Genomic DNA, 26270 nt, shown 5'->3' on the forward strand with positions numbered 1-26270 from the left:
GCACCCCCCCCCCAGATTGTGGCAATATTGGGCGGGGCAATGGTTGTGGAATAAACCTTAGTCTTTTGTGGCTTTGAATTCCACCAACACAGGGATTTCATTCAGACAAAGACTTGCTGCAATTTGTTTTTGTAGAGAACACTCGAACGGGAGCAGCACATGAAAGACTTTCACAACGTTCTATTAATGAAATCCTTTTAATGTGTACACATTGATTTGTATGAAGGATAGGCAGATGTAGGGAAGGGAGAGTCAGGCATTTACAAGCAGATTAACAACAAAAAGGTCCCTCCAGGAATTTGCGATGTTTAATGCAAATTCAGGCAACCAGTGCAAATTATTTGCGTGCTGCACCTTTTTCGAATCACCACAACTTTTTTTTTGCAATTTTGACCTATTGCAGAACTTCTCACATTTTGTGTCGTGTTACCAAACATGCAGACATGTGCGATGCGATGCTGCCCATTTACCCTCAAAGATTTCTGCCAAAGGATCGTGCACAACAGTCTCCAAGTGTTCTCCACAAAAGTGGAAGGGACCACACGACAGGAATTAGGCTTTACTGGCAAATCGCATGGTGCAGAACATGGATGGTCTGGCTGCAGCTTCTGAACTCAAGTTTCTTCTCAGGAACTATTTATACTAATACTTTTCTGTACTGTACTGAAAGTGCTTTCAACCATCACCCTTGGTGAGCGGGGGGTGCAGTGTGTGCTTTGCTCTGTGGGATTCGAACCGGCAACCTTCCGATTACGGGTCAGTTTCCTTAACCACTAGGCCATGCTGTACTACACGGTACTATACTTAATGTTCGCCAACGTCACTCTCGCTCTTCCCTTCCGATTTTGTACTGCATGCAACGTTGTGGTGTAACACAAACGAAAGTCTTAACTTGAAAACGTTTATCGCAAAATCCTGGAGAGGCTGAAAAAACCTGCACTTTATATATTTAACACACAAAATTACAATTACAGACAAATCACGGCCAAGAGACATGATATATGAAACATGGAGATGCTCATTTATATATATATATATATATATATATAGCAATACTAGAGTGCTTTCCTACACACTTACATGGCTATCTAATGATGACTATATATATATATATATATATATATATTAGAGTCATCATTAGATAGCCATATAAGTGTGTAGGAAAGCACACTAGTATTGCTATTTGTTATATCAATAAGTTCAATATATCAATAATCTGACAGATGACCAGGCAATGAACTGCTTCTCAAGCCACCAAGTACATTTTCATTTAGGAATAAAATATAATTACTTTCAACACTTCATGAAAAGATGAAAGGTGTACAACTGTCATGGCCACTGTCATCTACTCTAAACATATAAAAACAGGTCATGCTGGTTCTGGAGTGTCTTGGGTCACAACCACTTCTGAACAACTGGGTTGCATGAAAGTGCACCTTGCACATCGACACCTGGTTAAACTTTGCAAGCTGGAACTGTGGCCACGCCCACACCAAAATCTCCTTGGTAACAAAAAAAGTCTGATATGGTGTGACAGGGGACATGACTGTGCATGACTACGACGCGCCGAAAACAAACACAGCACAGGAAGAGGAGGAGAAGAATACCTGAAAGCTGCACAAACGTTGCGTCTGGGTTTGCCAGGCTGTTGTGTCTGCGTCTGCAATGTAATTACGATGGAATATTAACAAGGCGGCCGGCGAGAGGCGTGGCCACGCTGGAGACACTTAACGGGCGGAGCAGCTCCGGCAGGCAGCGCGCCGGCCGCAAATCACGCCAGGAGCTGCATGGACGGCGCGGTCTGTCCACGCGTGATCCCTGCGTGGGGGAAAAGAGGAAGGGTCCGCATGCCCTCGTAGTCCATAATCTGTCTCGTCCGCATCGCGTATTTACAGGCAGTCCATGCTGCTGTATATGGGGTCATTGATCAGTTCGCCCAGCTCCATGTCAGACTGCACTGACTCAGGCAGCCTGAAAAAAGCAGATCAAGAAAAACGTTCAGAGACAATCCAGTCCGGAAGACGTGCTACGTTCTACTTTACTTTACTTTACTTTACTTTACTTTATTTAGCAGATGCTTTTATCCAAAGCGACTTACAGGAGGAAAACACCAGCAATTCTCGTTCGATTTCTATAGACACCACTCCTTTCAAGGTGCTCTGGATAAGGCCATTAAATGTAAAGCAAGGACATATTACAGCTCATGGATGCAGGTTTTCTAGACATGGCTTTGAAACAACTCACGGGGAAAGAGTCTGCAAGTTGGGAGCGTTGCTGAATGGAGGGATGGAAACGTGGCCTGAAGGGCCGGGACTGTAGGATGGATACGGAGGCCTGATTTAATCAAACACATACACAGCAGTCACAAAATGATCAATTCATCATTCAATTCAATTTCAAACAGTTGGAATATCAGCTGGTCTGAAGGCAGAAGACAGTGGATTTGCATTTGGTCCTCACTGCGTGCCAGTGCTGCAGGACACAGATTTGCACTTCTGACGGCTTCAACACTTTTTTTTTTTTTGCACATCCACACAAACTAGTACAAATTGTGCCTGGAAATACATATGCCAGCACCAAATTTCACCTGTTCCAAGCAATGCATCATCGCATAAAATGTACAAAGACAGTAAAAAAACAGAAAAAAAAAACATAGATCTGAGTGAGAGCTCCATTCCCCCATCACTGCGAGATCACTGGTAGAGTTCCAGGGAACAGAGCTGTCACTCAAATACCTGCTGCAGAGGATGCTGGGAAAGCTGCAGTCTATTATTGAAAATGCTGATCGCCCACTGCCCAGTGCTGTGGAGGGGCAGAGGAGTTCTTTTCAGCAATAGACTAACAAGTTTGAAATGCTCCACTGAACGCCACAGGAAATCCTTCCTTCCCACAGCTATCAGACTTTTTAACTCGCCCCTCTGCCACACACTCACACAATAAGTGGCCCTCTCTCTCTCTCTCTCTCTCTACCTGTGCAACATGATCCTTCTGCTGCTGTTCTTCTGTGCAACTGTCTCCTATTGCGTTTTTTTACTGTGCAATAACTCACTTATTGACTCTTATCTTTTAACATAATGTGCAATGCTGCTTTAGCCATTACTGCATACTAATTTTTATTTAAATTTTATTTATACTCATAAATGTATGTCTTTCTCTCGGTCTCTCTGTGCTCTTATTGTATGTGTTGCTGTAGCATAAGCAATTTCCTTCGGGATCAATAAAGTTTTCTGATTCTGATAACAAATGAAATTGAAATTGAAAGTTCTATAGACAAAAGTGAAAAGAAAGCAAGATTAAACAAAAACACAGGTTTTTAAAATTCCAACCTCGTACATTACATTTCAACGTCTTGTTTTTGCTTGATATTAGGAAAGATTTGTTTCACCTTTTTGGCACAAATATGATTCCAAAAAAACGAAGTGCTGCTCCAGCCTTTTGGCCTTCAGACCCACACAGTATATATGAAGGTATATATGTGTGTGTGGTGCTGCTTAGTGAGGAGTGTGAGAGAGACACTGACCGGCCAAACAACTTCACTTGTCTCAACAAACACTGCTTGGGTAAAGATTGACCCAGCCTCATCTCTGACTGTCTTCACCTGAACCTCAGATAGGATGGTGTGTGAGTGGTGTGTGCGCCCTGGGCAAATCCACTTAGGAATTGGGCAGTTGTGGATAGTGAGTGTGTGATTTCTTTGTTGCTTTTGTTTGGTACACCCTGCCAGAGCATGGACGCCCCGATACACCAGAGATCTACGTTCCTATGGCACTGCGTATGTACATGTGTGTGTGAGAGAGAGAGAAACCAGCACTCACATCATCGGTGGGAACTGGTTCACTGGGTTGAAGGCTGGGATAATATCTCTGGGAGACGGTGCACTTGGAGGTGGGTCCCTCTGGTCCCTACACACACACACACACACACACACACACACACACAAAAAGGGCTCATAGTTCATTTGGTGGCAGTAGTAGCCTAGTGTACTGGTTCCCAACCTGGGTTCCGTGCCTATTGCCCGTTACTTACCAGCCAATCAAAAACGAAAGGGCCTAGACAATATCCAATCAGAAAATAGCTGTACTGTATCTGGGTAAAATGCAACACAACCACCAATGAAAAAGCACCGTGGAATGATTCACGTTATTCTGCTAGTTCGTAAGATAATAAGCATCAGTTTTTCAATGTTGAGTGTCTGTACATTGACAACACCTGCTCAAAAAAAGTAGTCTCAGTCATATTTTGTTATCACAGAATGACTGACAAATTCTCATACTATAATGATTTTATTGAATTGTCTGCATCATGTATCAAATATTTTCTTCCACAAGTCTGAGCAATTAATAAACAACAACAACAACACTAATAAAATTATTAATGAACCACCCCCATTCCTGAGGTCCATTGTCAAGGGGGTCAAAGGGGGTGTGGAAAGCGGCAGGGTTGCGATGGTGGTGGTAGGGTTCTGACTTGAGAGCCCTCCGGTTAATTATCCTTCACCTGCTACTTGGGGGATGGTAATATTTTGATGTGTCAACAAGCTCAAGTTCAGATTTTGTTGTATTTCTTTCTAAGTATTTTACATTTGCAATTGGTTTATTTAAACAAAAGGGTGCCTGAGACGAAGCTGTTCAGTTGCTTGGGAGTAAATCTACACAAGCAGAGGAATTTACTCTAATAGAAGGGAGTGCCACTTCAAATCTTGCCTAGGGCTCCAGCCATGAATAATATAATAAAAAGATATCCTGTTTCAATTATGAAATGGATTGACTAAAAGAAAATGTTGTTTTTGTCTTTGTACTATATTGACTGGGTTAGAAAAAAAGAGATTAAAATACAAATTTTTATTGACTAAAATTAGACTAAAATGTAATCAGTTTTTGTTGACTAAAACTAGGCTACTACCAACACTAAAAGGCCATCAGTTTTTGCTGACTTAAACTAGACTCAAATTGTTCCATGGATAGTTCTGACTAAAGCAAGACAAAAACGCTCAGACTTTTTGTCGACTGAAACTTTACTTGACTAAAATTAGTCTGGACGTGACTAAGACTAATAAAGACTAAAATGTCAGCTTGAAGCAAAGACTAGACTAAAAATTAAATTAGGCCCTCAAAAAAGGGAAGGGACACCCTACCAAAGCATAGACACCCTGATACACCTGAGATCTGAGGTAACGTTTACTTCATTACATTTACAACATTTATCAGACGCCCTCATCCAGAGTGACTTACAATCAGTAGTTACAATCTGCAACTTAGCGTTAAGTTTTTTGCTCAGGGAATCAATGGTAGTAAGGGGGATTTGAACCTGGGTCTATAGGTTTATAGGCAAGTGTGTTACCCACTAGGCTACTACCACTCATTCATTATTTTTTAAATGCTTTGGCACAGCATATGTACTTGTGTGTGTGTGAGAGAGAAGCCAGAACTCACATCATCTGTGGAAATTGGTTCCCCGCATTGAAGGCAGAATTAATATCACTGGGAGGTGGTAAACTTGGAGCTGTGTCCCTCTGATCCCTACACACACACAAAAAAGGGCTCATAGTTCATTTGGGGACAGTAGTGGCCGAGTGCACTGGTTCCCAACCTGGGGGAGGGGCGCCAGAGATTGTGTATACATTGAGGTTACCAGAATTATATTTGTAAAATTCTTGAAGTGATTGTCATTGTGATACAGAGCAGCACAGCACAAGCAGTGGGCAGCCATGACAGGTGCCCGGTGAGCAGCGTGTGGGGACAATCAGAAAATTGCTATACTGTATCTGGGTAAAATGCAACACAACCACCAATGAAAAAGCACCCTGGAATTATTCACGTTATTCTGCTACTTGTAACGAAATCTTCTGAAAATTTAGTTGACATAGGTGCTTTTTTTTAGAAGTCATCTTCAATATTACAACATATTCACAACTTGTTTGAAACAAATAATGACATATTGACTGCTGTTAAAAGAGATTTAAAAGAGATTTAGATAAAAAAATTTAAATAAAAGTTTTCCAATGGTGAGTTTCTGTAAACAGCCTGCAGCATGAAAGCATGTGGTCAACAGCCTATACAGTGCATCCAAAAACTATTCACAGTGAACCACTTTTTCCACATTTTGTTATGTTACAGCTTTATTCCAAAATGGATTAAAAACATTTTTTTCTCAGAATTCTACCCACAACACCCCATAATGACAACATGAAAAACATTTACTTGAGGTTTTGGTAAATTTGAAAAAGAGAGAAATAACATGTATATAAATATTCACAGCCTTTGCTCAATACTTTGTTGATGTACCTTTGGCAGCAATTACAGACTCAAGTCTTTTTGAATATGATTCAACAAGCTTGGCACAACAATCCTTGGATCTGGAATTTGTCACCTTATGACATCATAAGGGTTAAGGTTACCTCCCCTTTCTCATGCTTTGTCCACCCAGAGAATTTCCCAACACTCCCCTAGAGCATTATCTCCACCCACTGTCATGGCTTCCAAACGTGCAAAGTTGCATTGCAGTTGCTCAGTGATTGGGTGTAAAAATTAGTACAAATGTTCCATCATGCAAGACTATAAAGAACCAGTGCCTTAATTAATATTTTTTTCTGGAAAAACACTACTTCCTGGTTGCACCTGGTCCTGATCACTTCGATTGGCTGCTCTCATCCTCGTCCTGCCTCTCTCCTCCTCATTTGCATTTTATGCACACACACACACCGACATGGCGCATTCTGGGAAATCTGATCGTGTAACTGGATAAAAATGGCTGTAATTCTGCACAAGGCTGAATTTCGAAAAGAGACTGGCCACTTTACCACACAGGCCTGATAGATGGATTGCTGCAGAGATGGTTGTGCTTCTAGAAGGTTCTCCTCTGACCATTGGGTTCTTGGTCACCTCTCTGACTAAGGTCCTTCTCCTTAGATCGCTCAGTTTAGGTGGCCGGCCAGCTCTAGGAAGAGTCATTGTGGTTTTGACCTTCTTCCACTTACAGATGATGGAGGCCACTGTGCTCATTAGGACCTTTAAAGCAGCAGACATTTTTCTGTAACCTTCCCCAGATTTGTGCCTGGAGACAAACATGTCTGAGAGGTCTACAGGCAAGTCCTTTGACTTCATGCTTGGTTTGTGCTTTGACATCAACTGTGAACTGTGGGACCTTATATAGACAAGTGTGTGTCTTTCCAAATCACGTCCAATCAACTGTTTTTTCCACTGGTGGACTACAACTAAGCTGCAGAAACATCTCGAGGGTGATCAGGATGCACCTGAGCTCAATTTTGGGCAAAGGCTGTAAATGCTTTGGCACTGCATATGTACATGTGTGTGTGAGAGAAAGAAGCCAGAACTCACATCATCGGTGGGAACTGGTTCCCTGCATTGAAGGCAGAATTAATATCACTGGGAGGCGGTAAACTTGGAGCTGTGTCCCTCTGATCCCTACACACACAAAAAAGGGCTCATAGTTCATTTGGGGACAGTAGTGGCCTGGTTCGCAACCTACGGGCACTAGAGATTGTGTATGCATTGAGGTTACCAGAACTATATTTGTAAACATTAAATGTATAAAATTCTTAATAAAGAATATGAAGTGCACACAGTGAAATGTGTCCTCTGCATTTAACCCATCACCCTGAGTGGGCAGCCATGACAGGCACCCGGGGAGCAGTGTGTGGGGACATTGCTTTGCTCAGGGGTACCTCAGTGGCACCTTGGCAGATCGGGATTCGAACCAGCAACCTTCTGATTATGGAGCCGCTTCCTTAACCGCTAGGCCACCACTGCTTTTATTTTTTTTTTAGAAGTCATCTTCAATATTACAACATATTCACAACTTGTTTGAAACAAACAATGACATCTTGACTGCTGTTAGAAAATGGGTAAAAAAAGAGATTTAAATTAATTTAAAAAAAAGATTAAAAATTAAATTTCTATTGACTAAAATTAAGACTAAAATTAGACTGAAATAGCCTCTATTTTCGTTGACTAAAACTAGACTAAAAGGTCATGGATAATTCTGACTAAAATAAGAGTAAAATGCTCAGCGTTTTAATTGACTGAAACTAAAATGAGTATGAATGAGACTTAAATTACTAACAACTAAAATGACAGCAATAGGGGTGTAGAAATTAATTGTATAATCCATGCATTGCGAGGCAGATGTGGACAATTCAATGCAGAACATTATCAAAGTGAAGTGAAGTGATTGTCACTTGCGATAGCACACGGTGCACATCTAAATTTGTCCTCTGCATTTAACCCATCACCCCGAGTGAGCAGTGGGCAGTGTGTGGGGATGGTGCTTTGCTCAGTGACACCTCAGTGGCACCTTGGCGGATCGGGATTTGTACCGGCGACCTTCTGATTACGGGGCTGCTTCCTTAACCGCTAGGCTGCCACTGCCTCATCGATTACATCATAATGATGTTGCTTGACGAGTTTCTAGGAGTGGCATAAAAATGCTGGTAGTGATTCTGGCTCTGGACCTGAGTGCAGCACCACTCCGGGTAGGAGTTTCATGCTGCACGGCTCTTCAGCGACCTTGTTCTCACATTGAAATGTGTTGATCTTTGACCACTGATGTTGCCATGATGTTTTCTTGCACGACCAATAGAATTAAAGTGTGCTAGTGTTCTTTCTGCCACTTCAAAACACACACACACGAAGCAGAAATGGAGGAAAAGCTGATCCTAACAGTCCCTGAGTGTCCAGAGATCTACAACATTATTGTAAGATGTTATTGTCTTAGAAAACCACGCATATTTAGAAAACCACGCATATTTTTGGTGCAGAGCTGCATTCGGTCTGAAAGCGGCTTTAGATTTCAGAAAAACGGTTGTGTTCAGTCCGCGCTCACCTGATGCCACAGACGTCTGACGTTTTTCTGCCGTTTGTGGCTTCAGGTTGTAATGGGTTTGATTCATGTACTGGAGGAAACTCTGGTGAAGCATGGAGAGAAAGATGTTCATTTAAAGGAGAACTAGCAGTATATACAACTGTTACAAGGTGAGCACGGACTAAACGGACTAAAGTTTTTCAGCTTATTGTAGTAAATCAAAGTGTCCACACAGGTGTACAAGACCTTAACTCTTGTATCTGAAAATTTCATATGAAAGTGTACAAATACTGTAGTATTCTGTAGGGCAGGACGCTTTATTTCTTATATCTGCAGTCAGTGAGCTGGTCTTGCAGTAAATGCAACTGAGATACAGGTGTGTGTGTGTGTGTGTGTGTGTGTGTGTGTGTATATATATATATCAGGTTTTTTTTGCTATAGAAAGAACAAATTTGTTAATTACAATTTTAAAATTTATTTGTTAATAAGGAATTGTTGAATATTTTCACAGTTTTGGATAATTTGATTTTGGCGTTATTTTCCCTTTTTTATTGTAATGTTTGAGTTGGATAATGCAAATGAGTGCATTACTTTTGTGGCCAACTGTGCTTATGTTTAAAAAGGTTTTATGGGGTGGTCTGAACATAGTTTGTACATTATACCGCCTAAAAATTGAACAAATACAACTAGTGCTGTATTGGATTTATGACTAGACCTCTTTTTACATCAAGTAATTGACAGTAACTAAGTAACTTTTTCTCAAAGTAAATTTTTAATTAAGCAAATTTTAACTTTTACTCAAGTAGATATTTAGATGGGTACTTTTACTTGAGTAGATACTTTTACTTAATTCAATTTTTTCAGTAAACTCTGTCCACCTCTGCGCGCAACTCAGCGTGAAACTCTGACCTGGAGTGGCACTGTACTCAGATCAGGCCGCCACAGCCACCACCTGCAGTACACCAAGCAACGTCATTATGATGATATCGATTATGTTCTGCACTGCATCAATGCAATATCGTCCACATCTGCATTGCAATGCATCGATTATACGATTAACTTTAAACCCCACTTACTACCATTGTGACACTCAGGGTTAAGTGTCTTGCACACTTAGTGTCAGGGGGGACGTACCCTGTCACTGTTTTTAGAGATGCTTTAATGTAGCCGGCAGTTTGGGGCAAGGTGGGTGTTGACTGGTGTTCTAAAACGAGAAAACAGAAGCACAGAAAGTTTATTTTTGGTTCAATTCAAGTAATATCTTGACAGGGACTAAACGTTGGGAGTACTGACCACTCGGGACAACTTCCTACCTGTGTAGTACTGACCAAATGCCTTTTTCTTCGGTATTTCAGGATACAAGTAAATGAGTGACTCAATGTCCCTGATGCGGTCGCCAAGGCAACGAATCTCCAAGTCCTTTTTGCTGAAGGGCTGAATGTTGTGGATTTTTCGATGTCCATCTGGAACAAAATGAAGCACTAGGGCTAGGCGATATTGCAAAAAAAAATGGATACATTCCCATATTGAACAAATATTTTTTTTATATATTTTATTTTTATTTTCATTCTTCCACAGACCAAAAAAAAGATATATGCATACAAAACGATATACAATTAATTTTACACAAATAAAATGCAAAACAAAAAAAAGGAGGTGGCTAGTGATTTAGGTTTGGTTTGGCTAGCTGTAACACTTACGTGTTTCACAATGACAATCACTTCACTTTCGCTCAATGAACCATGCCACGTGGTGCTGGTTGCATATTCGAGTGTCTCTGCATTTTATATTTTCCTTTTTTGGGCCACACCCCCTCTGCCATGATGCTCCACTGAACCGATCACAGTTATCAGTTTTCAAAATCATCATAACTTTGCCAGCTGCACTGGAACCTGATTGGCTTGTTTTCCTATGTACACACGGAGTAACCCACACATACAGACTAAAGCTGGAGGAACAACAGGTTCCAGTGCAGCAGGCTTCTTCAGGACCAAAGTTATGATGATGGTGGCCTAGCGGTTAAGGAAGCGGCCCCGTAATCAGAAGGTTGCCGGTTCGAATCCCGATCTGCCAAGGTACCACTGAGGTGCCACTGAGCAAAGCACCGTCCCCACACACTGCTACCCGGGAGCCTGTCATGGCTGCCCACTGCTCAATCAGGGTGATGGGTTAAATGCAGAGGACACATCACAAGTGACAATAACTTCACTTTAATACACACATTCTCTCTCTCTCATCCCATCCCTTCTCTCAAGTGAACAATGTACATGGAACTCTCTTGCTCTCCGTGGGTTTCCAGGAAATTTGATTTAATTTGCAGGCATCAGGGAGCCTCTATCAATATGCGTGAGACTTCCAGAACTCCTGGGATACTAATACACACTAATACGAATACACAAAATAATCAAATTTCTGTCATTTTAATAGTGATCATAAAAAAAGAGACCGAGTTGAATTTTAATCATCAATCGAGATCATACAATCAGCCAGCCCTAGTATACACACATACTAACTCACACATATATGTTAATGGAAATTTTAAATGTATTCAGATGCCAATATGAATAATAAAAATGGTAATGAATCATTATATAGAATCATTTGGAAAAGCAAACAGTTCTTCTTTTGTTAGAAGCAGTAGGCAAAGCGGGAGCCCGCAGGGTGTTTAGTCTGAACGCACTGACAGAGGATTTCATGAATTTAAGAGTGGCGAACTTTCTAAATGAATATGCCCCTGAAAGTACACACGTCAGTAGCTTATCTTACTCACGCATACTCACTTTCATTGGGTGCTATATAGGCGATGGTGATGCCACCCATCTCGGAGTCGCTGAAGCGCAGGAGGAATGTGCCGTTGGGCTTGTTCTGCAGGATGACGTGGATATGCTGCTTCCCAATGAAGCCAAATATGAGTCTGGAGGCAAAAAAAAAAAGTTTTCATATCCCGTGCACCTGTCATGGCTGCCCACTGCTCACTAAGGGTGACGGTTTAATACATTTCACTGTGTGACCGTGTGCTGTGCTGCAGTGTTTCACAATGTCAAAAACAAACCAACCACTTTCACTTATATGGATTCCTTTTTTGACGTTTCATATTTGGTGAACATTCTGCTGCATTTTCTCTCAACCAAGTGAAATGCACTTTTGCATTTTACAGGCATGGAATTTACTAGGAAATAAAATCTGTTTTATGTTTGGTGTGCTGAGATGAAGGCCAACGTACTGGTCGCTCCAGTATTTCTTCAGGTGCTTCTTGGTGAGCTCCATCACACCATCAAACCACTGCCAGAAAGTGAACGTCCGTCCAGGCAGCACCTCCTGAAACAACCGAGATGAGAGTGTGAGGGAGTGGTGCTGGACTCGCATACTGCACTGCAAATCCCAGTTTAATTCCCTCCAGTTAATAATGGCAGAATAAAGAATTGAATGGAAGGCTACCTTATTAAACTGCGACCAGGACACCTTCATGTTGGAGAAGTCCTCAGTGATATCATGCTTGTCAAAGATCTTTTGTGCAAGGAAGTGCTGGTTGTAATTGTCCAGGCAACGCTGTGTCCCAACCTCAAACATGAACTTCCTGCTCAGGGTCATGCACATCTGCATCCAAGGGACCCGCTCGGGCACCACGAACGGGATTCTGTTCTGGAGGCACATACACAGTAAAACCAATAAAACTGAAAATTGTCTGTAGAACATGCAGTCTGGGTCTCGTGCATCCTAATAAACACCAACACGCACATTTACACAATTAATACAATTCTAAATTGACATGGTTTATCGGTGTTCAGCATCATATAAAGACTTTCGCCCCCTAGTAAACTCAGACAGCGATTACTGCAGACGGCTTTAAACTGAAGAGTAAACAGAATGTCGCCAACATTATGATCAGATTACGTGCCTTTCGTATAATTGTACATCAAACATAAACTATGCAATTTACTTTTGTGCCGTGAACTGAAACACTGACATCTGGAGTCATGATTAACATGATGATTATCCGATCAAACAGTACAGGCGGTACAGGCTGAGCATGAATATCAGGACTTCATGAAAACATTTACTTTTGAGAGCAAAAAAAAATCTTTGTTTGGATAATAATAGCTTAATAAACAGATTGAAGGCCTAGGCATGGAAGGAATGCGTTGCTGCAGTGAGTGTGTCTCTGGTCCATGACACACCAGGAGGTGCTACACAGAACAAACAGAGAACAGGATGCGATGTTTATCTGAGCGATTCACGTCTATGTGTGTGAAATTTACCGGCTCGGAGAAGGCACAGTCCCAGATGATGGTTGCCATGGCATTGTTGTCCTGACTGCCATGCACAATCACAACTACAGGAAAAGAAATCATCTAAGAGTGGGCAGAAAGACAAAACGTTACTTCCTCCTTCTAAAACTGGATTGTAACTTTAATTCATAAACAGACATAAATCACAGTTCCAGGCAAGCATGTATTTAATTTCATAGGTCTTCCACAGTGTAGAACGCAGACCTGTATGCTGCACACCGCCTTACAGCCACACATGGCGATGTCTGCAGAGAACAGGATGGCAAACTTCTCCTCGGTCACCGACTCAGAGCCTTTCCGGTCAGCTCTCTTGATTTTCTTGATGGACTGAGGGAAAGAAAGAGAAGGTCCTGATACTTTTGAACAAAACATAACACCACATCTTGCAAAAATGATGTTCAAGATTCCTTTTCATCCTTTTTCATTTAATCTACACTGTCGAATTCAAACAATTCTTCAATACAATGATGTGAAATGTCATTCTACTATATCAAAGGAAGGTGTGTTATGAGCTTTGGAATAAGTGGCTCGACGTGGCAATAGACAGTGCCGTATCTGGAAGACCAATCTTATTAGGTGACATGAAATGGGACCACATCTGCTCTTCTGCTCCAACTGGTGTCCCTCACGGCTCAGTACTTGACCCTCTCCGGTTCCCTCTTCATACCAATACTATTCCTTTTATGTATATTTCCCTCTCTTGGATGGGTCATAAATTGTATTGCGCAACATGCACTGAGGCAAACAAAGAGAAGCTGCGCAGGTGGGGAGTGGAAGAGAATTGTACTGGAAACAGCGTGGAGGCATTTTTGTACTCTGCTTGGTTCCTCCGACCCCGCCACCCTTGCAAAGCTGATAAAGGAGCAACACTCTTGGATTGTGAGATCATTTAATAAGAATTTTACCCAAGCAGTGGGCCTGTTTCTGTTTAATTTCTACGGCACAGAGCCACGGTGTCCATCTGAAATATCTGAAATATTTTTACCCCAGTTCCAGAGTTACATTTTTATAGAAATACAACAAGAGTCCAGGTCATAAATGAGCTCGTGGTTTTTCTACAGATTTACTGCATAAAACATTGCAGAACGTGACCAATCTGGTGGCTGTGTGTGTGGATACTAGATATCAGATGGCATTAAACTTCCAGCAGGATGTCTGGTCCCATGAGGTCTCTGTGGATGACATGGTCTGTATAAAAGGACTGCGGCCTCACCATGTTCCTGAAGTTGGCACACATGGTCTTGCTTGATAAATTATGCTCCAATACGGCCGTGCTGTTGATCAGCTCACCAACACTGTCACTGCACAGGCACACAAACAGATCGAACTGGTAAAGATGACTTCGACACTGTTATTATATGCAATGATTTCGCTTCGCCAAAAAACAAACATTTTACTTTACTTCAATTTCACATTGTATTTGCTGTAAATTTGTCATCACATTGCCCAACACACAAAGACATGATAAACACAAAGCCAGGAAATGATATTACAAGGCATCAGTAGAATAAAAATTCACCTGCGGTGCAAGCTCTTCTGCCAATTAAAAATGGGAAGAGTTTATTCCAGTAAAGTCAGCTTGTAAACCAACACTTATATCGCCATGGTAACAGCATAATTAGGGACTGTGTTGCTCTGCTTTACCTACATCAGTACTAATATCTGCATATTAATAAGTCAGAAGAAGGTGGAGAGCTGGCTCCAGGCATGTTGAGTTCTCTGTGTTTGGAAAATACTTACAAGCCCATGGTCCCTGTCTGGACCAGGTTCCTGGCCTGGTTTTCTGTAATGATCTGGGCCTTTAGCACAATGGGCTTCCCTGGAGCCACCTTCTCGCCCAGCAGGTAGCACACCGTGGTGGAGAACTTGGACTGGGTCTTGATGACCTGCGGAGGCTGCTTCTCCACCACCAGGGAGCTGTGTGCAGATAAAGAATGAAGCTCACTGGTCTCGAATATCCACACACAAGCTAAAATGGGTGAATGGATGGGGCGGGGAACCTTTGGATAAGGGCCTTCAGCAACTTGACAAGCTGCCCCTGCATCTTTGTGAAGGACGTGGAGGTGCCGAGGTACTTCTTCAGCAAATCTAATTCCTGTGTGAGCTGCTCGTTCACCCCAAGCAGCTGCTCGCAGCTATCAAAAATATCACAAATTACTCAATAAAGCTGTTTTTGCGGCCTGTCTTAATTTTAGTTTCAGTCTAGTCGTTGCGTCAAACTGTCATTTTAGTTTTTATTAGTCATGTCCAGACTCATTTTAGTCTAGTCAAGTTTCAAATGAGTAACAGTCAAAATTATCCATGGCTATTTTAGTCTAGTTTTAGTCAATGAAAGTCTTTTTTTGTAATGTAATTCTATTTAACACAGTCCATAACCCTAACCCTATTATTGTAACCTAATAGTCTCAAGAATACATCCATTCCAGTGGCCGCATTCCTCCAGGTGGTTTTCTAACATTTCTAACAGGCTCACATTTATTTTAAATAGTCACAATTTGATATTTTAAACTTTCTATAGGCAGTGAATCTTGAAAAGCACGTCAAGAATGACACCCTCCCTCCCAATTTAAGTTTTGGACCCAGTAAAAATTTCCTTATCTGATCTATTCCTGATGCATAAAGAATATCTTATTTCTCCTCAATGGAGCTAAACTGTCAGCAGCTCATTTGCATGCAGGCCTGTGTTGCATGGGCTGAGTCAGATACGCCAGATATGACCACCGCAAGTTACCGCGTCTGCAGGGGGCCCAGGTTGTCATCGAAAGGGCCGCCAATGGTGGCCTGGTGCTGCTCCCACCTCCAGGTGTCAATGCGCTCGATGAGTTTGGCTTGGCAGCTCTCCAGGCTGAGCACGGCGCCATTCAGCAGCTGCATGCACTTCTGCAACCACAGGACCAGAACGTGGCTTACGGGTCCCCGTCACTCAGACGATGACACAGTGAACACGTGCCGGGTTACCTGAGCACAATCCTTTTGTGCCTCCCAGCTGAGCCCCTGACATATGGTATTCTGGTACTGCCGGATATCCAGGACCTTCAGGACCAGGTTGTCCACGTCTTGAATGTGGTCGTCAGCAGAGGTGGGCGGCGGCTTGTTGAATTGGGCCGTTGCTGAAGGCAGGGTAGCAGGCGGAGGCAGGAGGGGAGCAGGATTCTGCTGGAGATGGAGAACAAGGGAGCCGCCATCAGACAGACCACGCCTTGAGGAACAGTGTGCTGGGGGCGGGGCAGAACGGCTTAACCATGCCTACCTGGCTGATCCACCGCGTCTCCGTCTGCTGGACCAGGTGGTCCATGTCTTGAATGTGGTCGTCAGCAGGGTTGGGCTGCATCCCGTTGGACGGCATTGAGATGAATTGTCCCACCGTTGGAGGCGGAGGCAGGAGGGGAGCAGGATTCTGCTGGAGGTGGAGAGCAAGAGAGCCGCCATCAGACAGACCACACCTTGCGGGGCAGTGTGCTGGGGGCGGGGCAGAGCGGCCGATCCTGCTTACCTGGCTGATCCACCGCGTCTCTGTCCGCTGGACCAGGTGGTCCATGTCTTGAATGTGGTTGTCAGCAGGGATGGGCTGCGGCATTGAGTTTAATTGGGCCACCATTGGAGGCGGAGGCAGGAGGGGAGCAGGATTCTGCTGGAGGTGGAGAGCAAGAGAGCCGCCATCAGACAGACCACGCCTTGCAGAGCAGTGTGTTGGGTGCTGATCCCGCTCACCTGGCTGATCCACCGCGTCTCCGTCCGCTGGACCAGGTGGTCCATGTCTTGAATGTGGTCGTCAGCAGGGTTGGGCTGCATCCCGTTGGATGGCAATGAGATGAATTGTCCCACCGTTGCAGGCAGAGGCAGGAGGGGAGCAGGATTCTGCTGGAGGTGGAGAGCAAGAGAGCCGCCATCAGACAGACCACACCTTGCAGAGCAGTGTGTTGGGTGCTGATCCCGCTCACCTGGCTGATCCACCGCTTCTCCGTCCACTGGACCAGGTGGTCCACGTCTTGAATGTGGTTGTCAGCAGGGATGGGCTGCGGCATTGAGTTTAATTGGGCCACCGTTGCAGGCAGAGTCATGAGTGGAGCACGATTCTGGGGAGATGGAGGAACAAGAGAGCCGCCATCAGACAGACCACGCCTTGTGGAGCAGTGTGTTGGGGGCTGATCCCGCTCACCTGGCTGATCCACTGTTTCTCCGACCGCAGTATATCCCTCACAGTCCGCACCAGCTCCATAGGCTGCGACTGGTAGCTGTTCTGGAGAAGACACAGAGGGGTGGTGTACACCTAAGAAATTCTGATGCTGAACAAATAAATGAAAAAATTATTTACTTTTTACCACCGTCAGATTGGCGAGATTGCCGGTCTCGGGCCAGTGAGTGCAGGCCCCGCCCCATCCCGATTCCCTACACTTGCATTAACATTTACATTTACAGGGACAGTCCCCCCTGGAGACACTCAGGGTTAAGTGTCCTGCTCAGGGACACAATGGTAGTAAGTGGGGTTTGAACCTGGGTCTTCTGGTTCATAGGCGAGTGTGTTACCCACTAGGCTACTACCATTGTGTCCCTGAGCAAGACACTTAACCCTAAGTTGCTCCAGGGGGGGACTGTCCCTGTAATTTCTGACTGTAAGTCGCTCTGGATAAGGGCGTCTGATAAATGCCGTAAATGTAAATGTAGGCTACTACCACCCTGCACCCCACCACCATTGCACCAGTGTTCTGGGTTTTGCCATTGAGTGTGTGTAAGGTGTGAGTTTGTCAGACTCAGTGCGATCCGGTCCAACTGGTCCAGTCTGGGTTTTGGTGTGTGTAAATGGTGTTGCTGTATTGTATTTTTCAGATGTGGTGCAAGTGTGGAGTGTCCCTGTGAGAGTGATCCGTTCCTCTCCCTGTTTCCACTTCCCACCCCAAAGTAGAGCCCTATATGTTGGTTTGTCCTGCAAATTGAATTTCTGTTCAAGCACCTGCACCCGGGTCCTTGGTTTCGTGATCTTCATACAAGTGGCCCAGCCAAATACTGGTGGTATGAATTGAGATACTAGATTTCTGATTTACGGAATCATCAACATGAAATACTTGAAAGGTCACCTGACATGAGAGTTTCAGTTTGTGAGCTTATTTAACATTAATACGACATCATAAGGGGAAAGGTTACCTCCCCTTTCTCACGATTTCCCCTCCCTTGAGAATTCAGCACCACTGGAATATTCCCAGAAAATGCATCAATTCTCCCAGAAAATTGTTGCAATTGCGTACATTGTTGCGTTGGCGATGGTGTCGCCGCGCTTAATCGCTAACATGCAGTCAAGCATGGTGGAGGTTCTAATACGTTTTGGGGAGAACTAAAAGATATTGGGGCACAATGTAGGGCCCAGTGTCAGAAAGCAGTGTCAGAGGTCATGGGTGTTCCAGCAGAACATACCTCTAAAAGCACTCAGAAATGGTTGAGGACAAAGCGCTGGAGGGTCCAGAAGTGGCCAGCAATGAACCTGGATCTAAATCCAACTGAACACTTATGGAGAGATTTCAAAATTGTTGGTGGGAGAAGGCGCCCTTCAAATCTGACACTCCTTGAGCAGTTTGCAAATGAAGAGTGGTCGGAAATTCCAAGTGACAGGTGCAACATGCTTGTTGATGGATACAGGAAGCACTTGATTTCCGTTGCTTTCTCCAAAGGGAAGCGGCCTCATAATCACAAGGTTCGAATCCCGGTCTGCCAAGGTGCCACTGGGGTGCCACTGAGCAAAGCACCGTCCCCACACATTGCTCCCCGGGCGTCTGTCATGGCTGCCCACTTGGTTACATGGGCTAAAAGCAGAGGACACATTTGGTTATGTGCACCGTGTGCTGTGCTGCAGTGTTTCACAATCACTTCACTTTCACTTTTCTTGGCCCTTGTGCTGTTTCCTTTGTTCCTGTTCAATGAATCCATTTTTTGTGCCACAATGTCCTTTTCCTGCTCTTCCTTTCCTGTTCATCCCGTGATCATGACATCATGTCAGATATGGCTTTCTTTCTCTGTTCTTTGTGTTGTTCCAGTGCGTATAAAGGAAACAAACATTTGTAATTGCAACAATTTAACATTTTTTGTGCCAATATTTTTCGGCCATGACTGTATATAAAAGCCAAAAAAAAAAATCATGTCATGGGACCTTGTGTTTTCATGCTTCAGCAGTGAAAAATCTGACAAAATACTCAAATTCTGACTTTTCCATGACTTTGCCTCACCGAAAAGCAGAATTTCAATGCCCTCCCGTAGAAAGAAATGTCCAATATGATGTTTGGGTGTTGAGCAGAAAAGGGCATTAACAAATGAGTTAGCAAGTGTAAGGACATATTGATTGATTGATTGATTGATTGATTGATTGATTGATAGATTGATGAAACCCTCTATGTCGATACAGATTTTGCATTCTACAACATTGCACATTTTTAGAGTTTTGACTCTAAAAATGGGAACAAAGCCTTGTCACACCAGGTTATGGTATTAACAAAATTCCCTGATCATTCCTTGATTTTCCCTGTCTGGAAATGCCTTTACTGAAATTCCCTGATATTCCAGAAATTCCCTGACACATGGGAACTTTGAATTTACATGTATGGCATTTGGCAGAGCGACTTACAGAGCAACTTACAACGTGAATCCTGTAGTTGCCATAACCTTGATGGCATGACGATGCAGGTGAACGGAGACGATGAGAATAGATGACGAGGAAGAAGGACGCATTTGCATGACGTCACTTGTGACGTCACAAGTTTTAATGGGTGAAGAACGGGACAACATGTGAACGTGTATCACAACAAAGACCCGACGGTGAACAGAAACGAGCAGGGCGGCTTTATACATTCGACACAGGTGAAAACGATTAGGGAACATTACACAGGACAAACGTGAGTAACCCCTTTCGGACCGGATCATGACAGTAGTGGCATCTTCGTCATGATAATCATCCTGGTGTCCTCCCTGGACTGGAATGTTACTAGGATTGGGAAGCACAACTTTACAACAAGGATCCCCAAATGTGTACTGACAACGCAGTCGTGAGTCTTTCTTAATGCTGAAAAAGGCCCAATTTTAATTCCACTTCAATGTGTAATTAACTAACTGATCTAAACAAACATGCAAAGTTGGACTAAAAGAGAAAAATGGACAGGCTGCATGGGTGTGTGCACACACGCACGTACGCACACAGACGCACACACATTGTCAGTCAATTCGGCTTTCCAAAGAAAACAGACAGACAGAGAGCACATATGGAAGCTGCACGTCCAGAAAAATACACATGTTCAGTACGTGTATATATGTAAACTACAAGTCAAATGTTTGGACACACTTATTAATTTATGGTTATTGTATTTCTTGCATTATACAACAAAACTGAAGACACGGGACTATGTAATAACATGTCAGGTTATGTAATAAACCAAACAAGGATATCCAACCAAACAAGGATAAAAGGTCTTCCCTCAGTCCTGAATATTTATGCTGAACACTTGCTAATAACGCCAAGGTCGTGGGTTCGACCCCCGTACAGGCCACAATTGTTTGGGGCAGCGGTGGCCTAGCAGTTAAGGAAGCGGCCCCGTAATCAGAAGTTTGCTGGTTCGAATCCCGATACGCCAAGGTGCCACTGAGGTGCCACTGAGCAAAGCACCGTCCCCACACACTGCTCCCCAGGTGCCTGTCATGGCTGCCCACTACTCACTCAGGGTGATGGGTTAAATGCAGAGGACAAATTTCACTGTGTCACCGTATGTACGTAAATCAAACGTGGCTGAAATCGAACTCTCTGCAGTAGATGTAGACGTTGTAGATGTGAGTAGGTGGGCGTGTACCATGTTCATGCTGTACTGCTGAAGTCTCGTCTTTATCACCCCGTCAGAGACGAGCTCGGACTGCTGTAGGAGAAGCGACGCCATCTGGTCCACTAGCATCTGCGCCTGACCTTCCTGCTCCAGACTTTCCACGTCCTCCCTGAAGAACAGACCACACAGGCAGGAGTCAGGAGAAATAAAACGGCGGCGGAAGCTTCATCAGCAGACGGGGGGCTGGGGCAGTGGTGGCCGTAAGGTTATCGGAAGGTTGCCGGTTCGAATCCCGGTCCGCCAAGGTGCCACTGAGCAAAGCACCGTCCCCACTGCTCACCAAGTTATATACAGAGGACACATTTCACCGTGTCACCGTGTTGTGCTTTGATTGTTTCACATTGACAATCACTTTAAAAAACAAGAAGCGCACCAGTTTTGCCGTTCTATCCAGTCGGCCAGGTAAAGTCTGATTTCATTGATGTCCTTGGGGTGCATCAACGAGAGCTGAGGCTGCATCTGTTCCCACTGTGCCATGGCGAGGCTGCGCTGAAAGATGAAATATACATCATCATCATCATCATCATCATCTGCCACCCACTGGCTGCAATATGTGAAAAACAGATTGTGATCGATGCTGTCATTTCATTATTATACACGTACATGTAAGACCAAACCCAATCTGAAATATCCGTGACCTTTGTGATCTTCACTAGAAGATATAATGATATTAATATAGAATTGGAGGATCCATAAAATAAACGACATTAAAGACCATATTTTTTTGTAACGGCAGATTTGGTGACATATTTATGTTTAGCAGCTGCAAATGAAGCAACACAAGCAGGTCAACATCCGCAAAACACGGCATGCGCTGCCAACAATCTGCAGAGTCAGTCAACAGCAGCCAACTTCCCACAGTCTACAGGTCCTCGGGGACATGTGGGCGTGCCAGGCGACCCTTGGCCAGGCCGACTGTCACCGGCGCATCACGTGGTCTTTTATTTCCCGCCTCGGCCAGATGCAGAGCCGACGTGCACGCGAGGGCACATTCTATCCGTACCGCCAAATAAATACCCCCAAATACCTCATCTTTTTCTGGGCCCGGTTATTCTGGTCCTGTCTGTGCCTGTCATGACCTCCTGCACTCTTTCCTCTCCTCTTCCTGCTTTTCGTACAGTATAGAGACCACGCTAGAGTTCTGTTTATGTTTCGGCCCCCTGCCATCCGTTTCGTTCGCTTTACTGAGCCAATTTCATTATGCAATCGTGCCTATGGAATGCACCCCCACCCCCCCGCTCGCCGGATCTTGCCGCCGGGGGACACCCCAGACCTGTTCAGACTTCTGTTTGGGACCTGCCATGTTCATTTTTCCACTCTCCTGTCATCCCTCTTTTTCGCGACTGATCCTGGTCCTTCGTCCTGCTTGCGCACGGTTCAACCAAAACCTGCCAAATTTTGGATGATGGGTCGGACACACCCTGAATGAGTAAATGGGGTCGATTCGCACGGTTCTGACATCAACGCGCCTCAAACAGCGGCAAATTTCGCCCGGTGCATTGAAGCCCCGTCCCGTGACCACTGTTTACGTTTAGCGTTACAATGTCCGCAATGTCACCAAAGTTCAGCCACTGACCATTGTCCCAAACGTTTCACCTGACGCACCGTAGGCCCAAGTCTGATTCAACCACGCTTCTCTGGCGGCACAAGCGAAGATGCCACACGTTTCCAAGTACGATTTTAATTTATCGTCTTGTATGTTATGAAATTTGCACCATGTTACAGACCGGAGCATCGGTCAGTGGTGGCCTGGCGGGTAAGGAAGCGGACCCGTAATCGTCGGAAGGCTGCCGGTTCGGATCCCGGACCGCCATGGTGCCACACACTGCTGCCCGGGTGCCTATCGTGGCTGCCCACTGCTGTTCGCCACTATCGCTCCACTTTCACTTTCACTTCTCTCCCATCCCCTGTATACATCGAATCGTTGGTTCCTTGTCCATAGACCTTTTTTCTGAAGTTATACAACAAGCAGGTTGTTGGTGGGTTACTGTACCGACGCCTCTTTATATTGCACTTCTTTGTCTACATTGTCATACAAAATGCCTCTGTATACAGACCAGCCATGTCTATAGTTATTTTTTTCCAAATAAGCAAATGGATGTTCACCTTTCATAATAAATACTTTTTAAAACATCACTCAACATCAACGTCATTCCACCATGTAACGCCGTTCAAGGCCGGAAGGTCACATGACCCCCCAACGCCACTACACTTCCACCTGCACAGCTTCCGGAGGAACCCGGGGTGCCGTCGACTCGCCATCCTCATCACGCACGTCCTGTCCCCCCAAAAAATTCTAAACCTGCCGAATACTGACACCCACGGGGTTCCAGGTCACTGTCACGAGGTTTCGACACGCACATGGGGACGCGTTGGAATTACCGACAATTCTCTGTCCCTCCGTCCTCTTCACTTCCCTTTTATTACTTTCCTTATATCACCTCCCTATAAATACCTGCGTCCGCGGGGCCGAGGCCCAGGAGCTGCAGATAAGCCCGCGTCGGCCCGCGTCGCGGCGTCCACGCCCGCAGAAGTTCCGAGACGCGCTTCCGTGTGCGCGTCCCCGTGTGCGCGCCCCCGCTCTGCGCCGCTTTCACTTTCCTGCGCGTCCTGGCGACAAACTGAGCATTTTTTTTTTATTCCTAGTCCGTTCTTGTCCACGGGAGGAGGAAGTCGGTGTGAAAACGTCGCTCTCGCACCCGGCGGCGACCCTCCCTGCGCTTCTGGCAGATGTTTTTACCGCTCAGTTATCAGCGGAGAAAAGTCACGCAACGGGGTTCACGTAACAATAATTACAGGCCCGGTGACCGAGGAGGAAACGTGCCGCCAAAACACGTACCCGCGTGTCCGAGAAGGCGACCCGACTCCACCCGACAGCCCACGGTGCGCGGTCCGAGTGGCGCGCAGCGCGGCTCCGGTCGACGCCAGCGCGTTGCCAGGTCGCGGTGAAACGGACCCGCGTCTTTTTTCCGGTCCACCTTTAAAAAAAGAGAGAAAGCGAGAGAGAGAGACAGAGAGAAACTGCCAGTAGAGGCTGCTGTGGATTCAAATACCCGCGACGGACGTTTTATTTCCAAAAGGGGGTTTGGTGGGACATTGTAGTGGCGTTTTTAAATGATGGCAGCAGTGGGTAAAAGGCTCGTTTCCTCCATTACTCCTTTATTACGCATTTACAACAACAGGGGCCTATTCTGAAAACTGATTATTGTTATTATTATGCATTTGCGGTGATGAAAGGCAGGAATTTTTTTTTAAAATTTATTGTCAGGCCATATTCCAGGGCTCATAATAAAAATAATGCCGCAGTAATATTCCACCAAAAATCGGTACTCTGGCGCGTTGTCTAAATCAAACTCAGCTCCTGCTTTCAGATTCTCTAGACGTTATGAAATAAACAGTCTGGACCGTAAGGAAACATGGAGGAAACGCGCATTTATTTACTCTTTGCGCATATTCCAGGGCTCCTAATAATTCTGGCAACCCGTTTTACTGTCAGTTTCTCTAGAAACCTCGATTCACAGTTTGGGCATAAAAATAATAAACTTTTTTTTTTTGCATCTGGTCAGAACGTACGAGATGAAATTGAATATTTCACTGTTCCGTTTTAAAATACGCGCAACGGAGAGAGAAGCGGCGCAGTAGTTTTTTTTTTTTTTTTTTTTTGAAGGTGGACCGGAAATGCGAATAAGAAGGCCAAATGCGTTCCATAACAGTTAAAAGTCAGCAACGATACGACGCTCATCTCACGTCTAGTCTGTCCTAGATAGTTGCCCTCGACGTGATCCTGTTTTTTGGTAACGAGCTTCTGAACAAGACCACCCAGCATGCGATGTACCAGAGAGTCACAACAGCCACCAACCCCTGGGATCTTCATATGGACCAGTGCCATTAAAACCATCACCGACCCTGCCCACCCTACCCTGGAAGGGCGTCCCTCTCTGTCTCACTCCTTCCCAAGGGTTCTTCCTTTCTTTTTTCTCTCTCCAGGAGTTAGTGGAGTTTTTCCTCCTGTGCAGATGGGTCAAGTGTGGAGGGTGTGAACTGCAGGGCCCGTCAAAGCCCACTGAGACACACTGTAGGTGATTATGGGCTAAATAAGAAATAAATGTTGTTTTTGGTGAGACTGCACACACCCGGGACGTGGGGTGTTTCAGACGCTGCCCTCCGGCAAGAGATCCGGGGGGCGCTGAGGTCAAGAACGAATAGAATGAAGGAGAGCTTTTAGTACCTGGCAACTCAAACACATAACCTGCGACATTACACGCTGCATCTGCTCCTCTGCTACTACATGACATCATACTACGATTCATTCCAGTACGCTACCACACTAATTCCACTTGTTTTGCACACTCCTGTACAGATTTGTATTTATTTTGCGTTATGTTACTATACTTTTATGGCATTTTGCACTGGGGCGTGACACAATTTTCGTCGTGCTGTTGTACTAAGTATGATTGTGCAATGACAACGAAGTCTTTAAACTGAACCTTTAATGATGAAGGATCTCTTCATCATGCTTTGGGTCCAGTAGTTCAGTATTTACAGACATAAACGTTTACAGGAAAGCAGGAAAAAAGTTGCAATGCGTCAAATGTTGACAGGCGTCGTGCCTGCGTGGCTTATAAAAAGCGAACCTGGCAACCGGCGCGTCGGCGAGACTTGTTGAACGTGCCGACCGACTTTTAAAAGTGGGCGTGGCCAGTCTGACGTCATTTCGGATTGTTTGTGTGTGTCATTTCCAGTAAAGCGTTTCGAAACCTTTTTTTCTTTGTACTTTAACACGTTTTTTTATTCCCGGTATACGACATTTACGCGGCACTTCCACCGTCGCACTGATGCTTGATCTCGGAGGCTGAAAAAAACGACGCAAATTGCGTCGCTTTTATTTAGTGAAATAACTGCACTCTACCGTTCTTTTCACTAGTGCGCATCGTAAATGCCAGATGCAAATGAACGAGTTTTTTTTGTTTACTCCTTCCTACACACATACAGCTCCCGACTCTCTCTCATGCATACACACAATTTAAAAAAATGTAGCATGGTTTATCTTATTATGTAACGTAGTGAAAATGCCAGTCATGTCTGACAAGACAGGTAAACAATGAAATACAATGAAAATATTTGTTTGACACTATGTCTAACTGATCACCCAAAGGGCAATTTGGACCTTTTTTTTTTTTGTCCACCCACTTTCACTTCTCTTTTGCCCTCATGGGAAGTTGCTGCTTTCAGAGCCTGGAACTTCCTGACAGACAGAAGCGGTTCCCTCGCAAGGTTTTTAAAAAGACCCTTCACCTTCATACTAAGC

At 44.5% G+C, this 26270-nt stretch overlaps 1 protein-coding gene across 11 annotated transcripts; it reads right to left on the bottom strand.

Moving 5' to 3' along the window:
* Nucleotides 1–181: 181 nt before the first annotated feature.
* stat6 (signal transducer and activator of transcription 6, interleukin-4 induced) lies at nucleotides 182–24308 on the bottom strand. 11 transcript variants are annotated; one of them, XM_028993499.1, is made up of 25 exons: nucleotides 23802–24308; nucleotides 21336–21446; nucleotides 20933–21071; nucleotides 17269–17349; nucleotides 17051–17185; nucleotides 16821–16970; nucleotides 16603–16740; nucleotides 16360–16509; nucleotides 16068–16265; nucleotides 15841–15989; nucleotides 15110–15244; nucleotides 14850–15026; nucleotides 14323–14410; nucleotides 13314–13436; nucleotides 13080–13172; nucleotides 12259–12462; nucleotides 12044–12138; nucleotides 11601–11734; nucleotides 10134–10283; nucleotides 9955–10024; nucleotides 7338–7424; nucleotides 5433–5519; nucleotides 3816–3902; nucleotides 2245–2334; nucleotides 182–1971 (listed from the first exon to the last, which is right to left on the bottom strand). In XM_028993499.1, exons 2-25 carry the CDS (start codon nucleotides 21437–21439, stop codon nucleotides 1890–1892), a joined length of 2946 nt encoding a protein of 981 aa, XP_028849332.1. In that variant the 5' UTR covers nucleotides 21440–21446; nucleotides 23802–24308; the 3' UTR covers nucleotides 182–1889. The 11 variants fall into 11 exon arrangements, with proteins under 11 accessions (XP_028849332.1, XP_028849336.1, XP_028849333.1 ...); XM_028993503.1 differs by having other exon boundaries at nucleotides 16821–16967; nucleotides 21336–21451; XM_028993500.1 differs by having other exon boundaries at nucleotides 16603–16737; nucleotides 21336–21451.
* Between the last annotated feature and the right edge of the window lie 1962 nt (nucleotides 24309–26270).

The sequence above is a fragment of the Denticeps clupeoides genome, chromosome 10 (assembly GCF_900700375.1).
Source record: "Denticeps clupeoides chromosome 10, fDenClu1.1, whole genome shotgun sequence".
In the NCBI taxonomy this organism is placed as follows: domain Eukaryota; kingdom Metazoa; phylum Chordata; class Actinopteri; order Clupeiformes; family Denticipitidae; genus Denticeps; species Denticeps clupeoides.

Excerpts from the sequence above, each read along its gene's own strand:
- stat6 (XM_028993499.1), bottom strand. The coding sequence starts at position 21,439 with ATGGCACAGTGGGAACAGATGCAGCCTCAGCTCTCGTTGATGCACCCC. Across the intron at positions 17,186-17,268 it reads AGAAACAGTGGATCAGCCAG|AATCGTGCTCCACTCATGAC; the intron begins GTGAGCGGGATC and ends CCATCTCCCCAG. Across the intron at positions 16,510-16,602 it reads AGACGCGGTGGATCAGCCAG|CAGAATCCTGCTCCCCTCCT; the intron begins GTAAGCAGGATC and ends CTCCACCTCCAG.